General features: G+C 27.4%; 1 protein-coding gene across 1 annotated transcript; it reads right to left on the bottom strand.

Annotated features, from left to right (window-relative positions):
• Window positions 1-4,654: 4,654 nt before the first annotated feature.
• EIN_238180 (hypothetical protein) lies at window positions 4,655-5,368 on the bottom strand (the record flags this gene model as incomplete). The annotated part of the gene is made up of 1 exon (XM_004260341.1): window positions 4,655-5,368. One exon carries the CDS (start codon window positions 5,366-5,368, stop codon window positions 4,655-4,657), a length of 714 nt encoding a protein of 237 aa, XP_004260389.1.
• Between the last annotated feature and the right edge of the window lie 594 nt (window positions 5,369-5,962).

Here is a 5,962-nt window from a genome sequence, read left to right as displayed (position 1 = left end):
ATTCCTATACATTTTGCAGCTATTATAACTATGAAAGAAAGTTGGCTTCAAGGTTTATAGAAATAGATCAACTTTCATTTATGGACAACTTCCTTAATATGACGTGCATTACTCAACTTTTTGTCAATGAACACAATTACGAAATAAGAAACGAAGTTGAACTTTTTTCTTGTGATAAAATGTTTATCAATAAGAACGTTGTCAGACCACAAACCGAACCTGTTGTGGAAAAACAACCAGTTGAAAGTGAATCAATTTGTTTTACTGAACGATTAAAACAACATATTTATAATCCAATGACACATCCCGATTGTTATTACACCATTAGAATGTCAATAAATGAGATATTCAACGATGAATACCTCAAACAAACATTTATTGTTAATTATCCAAGACTTTCCATTTTAGCAGCAAGATCTTTGTCGTTGTTTATGACTTCATATTCATGTGAACAAGGATTTTCCGCACTTTCTTTAATAAAAATTAATTTCAGAAGCCAATTGTCAGATGATATATTGAGGGCAATGATGATCATAGCGAATACAACACTTACGCCCCAATTTGATAAATTAGTTGAATTGATTATGAAAAGTTGTTGTTTTTTGTTTGTCAATTTTATCGTTTCGCCGTTTATTTTTTTTATTCCCATTTATTTTATTTTCGAAATAAATGTTTGATTGTGCGTGTTTATTATGAAAAGGTAATTTTTTTAATTGTATTTTTATTTTTCAAATTGTAATAATGGGAACTTTAAATAATTATTTATAAAATGGTTTTTTGGGAAAAGTTTATAAATAAATCCCAAAAATGTGTAATTTTATTTTTTTCTCAATCAAAACTGGTTTAATAGGCAATTTTATTATTATGTATTATTTGATATTTTAATTCACAGAAATTATTAAATTGCCAATTAATCCAAACCTCAACGCGCCAAAAAGTATTAAAACGGCGACCCCGAACACAATAGTTGTTATAATTTGTTATATTATAATCATATAAATATAATTCAAAAAATGATTTGAGAAGATATAATTGGGACTGTATTTTTTCATTTCTATTTTTAATAATAATTATATTAAATTTATATGGTTTATTATTTTCAATATCTTTAACATGATAAATGGTATCTTGAATAGTTATTTAACTAAATATTTAGGTCAGCGACTTTTAAGACCACTATAAAGTCGGCGATTTTCAAAGGGACTGTAAAGTCGCCGAACAGCTATTAAAAAGTGCGGCTCGATTAAATCAACTATAATTTATTAAAAACAATTTTATATTATTAGTTATCTTTTTATTTCAACTCGAAATAATAAAACTTACGAACTGAACAAAAAATATAATTAAGATATCAAGACGCTTTTATTTGAAACTGAACCATGAAATTGTATACAATATGCCATTATTAAAATTATAATTAATTTTAGTTTCACACTTTAAATCCTTCACGTGAGATCGATTCATTTTCCATACGGATAAATGGGATTTAAATATTTTTGATGATTATACCGTTTTATGTGTTTATTCGACAATGTTCTAATATTTAAATTTGTTTCTATAAATCAACTGATTATATTTAGACTTAAATGTTGTATTTAAGTTCATATATTATATTAAACTAGATATTGAAAACAAGTTAAACTTTTCTTGTTGTAAACTTCGCATACAACGAATTCAGTCTTCTTTTTTGGACTGCGAACACCCCAACATCTAATGGTTGTGTTAAATGTGAGGTGTGAGGCACCAAACATACTATTTCACAGTTCACATTGATGATCGTTGACTTGGACAATTGACTTGAGCAGCAACCTCACATCTTCAATTGAGTGACACGTGCACTGATCAAATATCAGCACGGCCTTATCAATATAACCAGTCTTAATTCTCATGTCGACAATATAAGGTACTACAACGTAGTTGATGTATTGTATAAATAATTCACTGTTGATATAACCGTTTTTGCTATAACTGACGATGTTTCCCGTTTCCAGCCAACCCAATTTCAAGAATTCAACTGCAACTCTTTTGTATTTTGTTACAATCACACAAGGAAGAGGTTGTGAGGGGGTAATAGTGCAAACGACAGTGGATCGAGCAATGTCACGTTCGACTCCATATTTCATTTTACTGTCTGTGGAAAAACCAGCAGTGAATACTCCCTTCACCATTTGCCTGTCTGGCCATGGCTGATACCCCGACTCATCCAAATTCATAATAAATGGTGATGGGATGCCATTTAAAAAAGTGGCAGCGCAATGTAATACTTCAACACGGCATCTTCGTCGTAGATCAATCGAGATTGGTCTTCAGAAAACACAGTCACAATCAAGAAGTTCCAATTTTTGTGTATTTTATCATAAATAACGTGGTTTGACACATCAACGTTGAAGGTTTTTATTATAAACAACCTCAAATAAGTTATGCTGATAGCTTTGCATTTTCCTGGAAACTTTTCATTATCAAGAATCAAATTCTTGACAATTCCCCATTGTGTTTCGGTTAAAAATGAAGGTCGTCCGTTATCTTTTTTTCCAAACAATGCCGTCTCCATACCTCTTCGTTTGTTGATATTAAACTGACTTGAAGATAAAGCAAAGACTCTACATAGTTTACTCTCGGCCACCTTTTCCGTATTCATTCCATCGAACATTTCTCTCTCAATGTTCATCAAATACACCTGAACATTCAGGGGTAATTCAGAAAAGTTGCAATGTTTGCTGAATGTTCTTTGGGCTATTTCTTTCACTGGGCCAGGACAATACTTTAGATTCTCTTCCAGTGTTGTATGGTCCAAGACACTAAAAGCAACAATCTTGGAGCTCATAATTATATTATTTAGATTGTTTTTTTAAAGAAAAATATTTTTATTTAAAAAAAGAAAAACAAATATGTAATTTTTATTGAATCCACAGGTTTTTCTCATTTTCACATACTTTTCTCACATACTGTAATAGTATATAATTACAATAAAATTTCAAGGTATTTTGTGTAAAAAACAGCACAAATGTTAATATAATTAATTATAATTTAATAGTTTAATAATCCAATAATTTTTTGAAACAAAAAACTTAGTAGTATATATATTGTGCCGATTTCGGACACTCGCTTCTCTCGCATCCTCTCTCATCACAATATATGTTAAAATCGTTGTAAATAGATTATATTATATTTTTCAAATAATTACAAAGTGATAATTTTTTTTATATATTATAAATGGAATCATCCTTTTTAATGAAAGCTATTATTAACACTATAAAAGAAAAGTGTAAACATGTTGAAAACATTAATAATCACGAAGTTGATTTATATTATCAACCTGATACAGAAGAATTATTTCAAATCAAGAATGACACTGTTAGATTATTAGTTCCCAGAACAAGTCAATTTAGTGATAAGTGGGTTCGTTACTGTATTAAAGATAATAATAACAAAGGCATAACTTTTAGTAAGAAACTATTGTCACAATACAAATCCGATAATACCAGAAAAATAAATTTCGATTTTAATGAAGAAATTACTAATAACTGTTTTGATAACTACATTTAAATAAGATTATTTGAGAATAACTGAGATCCTTTCAGATGTTCCGAAAGTATATTATTACTTTTGGGACAATTATTTTTGGTTTTATTCCGTATGAAATAGACTGACTAAAACTAAAACTCTAATAAATCTTTTGTTAATATTATGTTGGCAGACATATAACTAACTTTAAAACGAAATATTTCTGGTGAAATACTCTCTTGTTTTAATATTAAATTGTTTATCAAATTTGAAGCTTGGTCTAAGCTCTAATAAGTTAAATTCGTACTTCTCTCCATTATATAGTCTTTTATATAATTCTACCGGATCTATTTTATTATTGAGAAGATTATTAGGAATACCTTTTAATCTTAAATGATAAGCACATTCTCCTTTCTCATTTGTTAATACATCACAATATGCTTTTTTACCTAAAAAGTAAGATTCTTTACTGTAAACATCTCCAGATAATTCATCGAAATCAGGATGAAACTGTTCTAAATTAGTTCCTCTTAATGTTTTTTCATATATTTCTTCTAATTCTTCAATTCTAGACTTTACAATATGTATAGAATCAGTATCTTGATAATATATAGGAATATCTAAATCTTCTGCTAAACACATTACTTCATTCATTATACGTTTACTCATACTTAATATTTGAACACCAATTAAGTTAGGTACACAAAAATCATCAAACGACTTGTTAGTTTCGAAGCATCTAATGTTTTTACTTACATCATACATAGATTTAACTAATGTAAAGTTCTTCTTAAGATATCTGTCAGCATCATGTTTACCGTTGTTATTAATTTGTTTATACACTAATTCATTAGTAATTGGCTTCTGAATTGTTTTACCATAACTACTATTCATCAATAATTTATAGTTATTTTGTAATGGATTACCTTCTTTCTTTAATTGTGCTCTCATATTATATATTTTCTCAATCTCTTTACTAAATACATCTGATTTAACCCTATCCACATATATCCTCTTGTAATGTTATATTCTATTTGCTGAAATTTAATTAAATCTCCTAACATGATTTTTCAACACGCATATTACAACATTCATTTACATTTAAATTTCCTTTCTTAGTCTTCTTAGTAATTATAGGAAAGCGTAGTTCCTAATTTATCTTAGTAATTTCGATATCAACTATAAAAGCTAATATATAACGTTCATTTGTAGGTTCCAATTGTTGTTCTAACATTATGTGATTTAATATAGTTGAATTGAGTAAATTCTTTGGTATTAAAATAGGTTTTCCTGTTGCTAACTTTAATCTATGAATAGCACTAGGATATAGAGAACAAGCATCATAATCATATAATTCATCTCTTACATGCCATTTTTTATTGTCTCTTGCCATACATCTTCCTCCATATACTGTACCTTGAATGTATTCTCTAACTTTACCACTATATTGTTTAAGATCTTTAATTTTTGAGTAAACATGTGTTGTAAAATAGTTGTTAGCTAATGCAGAAATACTAATGAATTTATCTACATCTATATTTAAACTAGATAAATTATCAATTCTAAATTGAGTATGTCCTTCTTTTAATATTCTTACATCTTGATTACAGTAAAATTTACAATACAACATCATATTAAAATGATTTTCATCAATTTTACAACTTTCTATTTTATCAATATTTTCATTAAATAGTTTATATTCGGCTTCAGTCCATTTTTGTATCTCATATTTACCTGCTTCTGATATAGTTCCAATATTATTTTGAATACGTTCTTGAGTATAGTAGTTGTATGGATATAACTCTTTTTGAAGATTTCTTAACCCAAACATCTTTGGAAATTGATTTAATGCTGTACTAATCATAGAATAACTATCTTTAAATGTTATTTTCTTCTTATTATATATCAAATTCATCTTCATTGTTTTTCCATCCTTCTTAATACATTTGTTAATACCATATTCAGCAAGGAAGCAAGAATCATACTTCAAATTATGAAAGTATATTACAGAATTATCGTTAAGTTCATTTAAAAATTCTTCTACACATTTATTACCATATTTATTACATATTTGATTAGAATTACGTTTAGAATAAGACACACAATAAGCTTGATGAATTCTTTGTGTTGAAGCTTCAAAATCAGCATAATAATATGTTGGTAGTATTTTTTGTTTAAATTTCTTATTTTTCGACTCTAATTTAATATCTTTACTCATAATCTAAATATTCTAATGATTCTAAATTATTATCTACATAATCTGACAAATCAGATGGTAAATGAAGTACATCAGATAATGAATACGATTTAAATCCATTATGATCTCTAATGTATAATATTAGCTCAGATAATTTTATAGTATCTTTAGCGCCTGGCTTAGTATAATAATTATTTCCTTTCTTACGTTGTTTATCAAACATATTATCAATACTTAAATTATTTCTAAAGCATATTTATT

The sequence above is a fragment of the Entamoeba invadens genome (genome assembly GCF_000330505.1).
Source record: "Entamoeba invadens IP1 unplaced genomic scaffold scaff_1105074724549, whole genome shotgun sequence".
Taxonomy (NCBI): Eukaryota; Evosea; order Mastigamoebida; family Endamoebidae; genus Entamoeba; species Entamoeba invadens.
The sequence above is the reverse complement of the archived record's forward strand: the minus strand, read 5'-3'. Positions and strand labels throughout refer to the sequence as shown.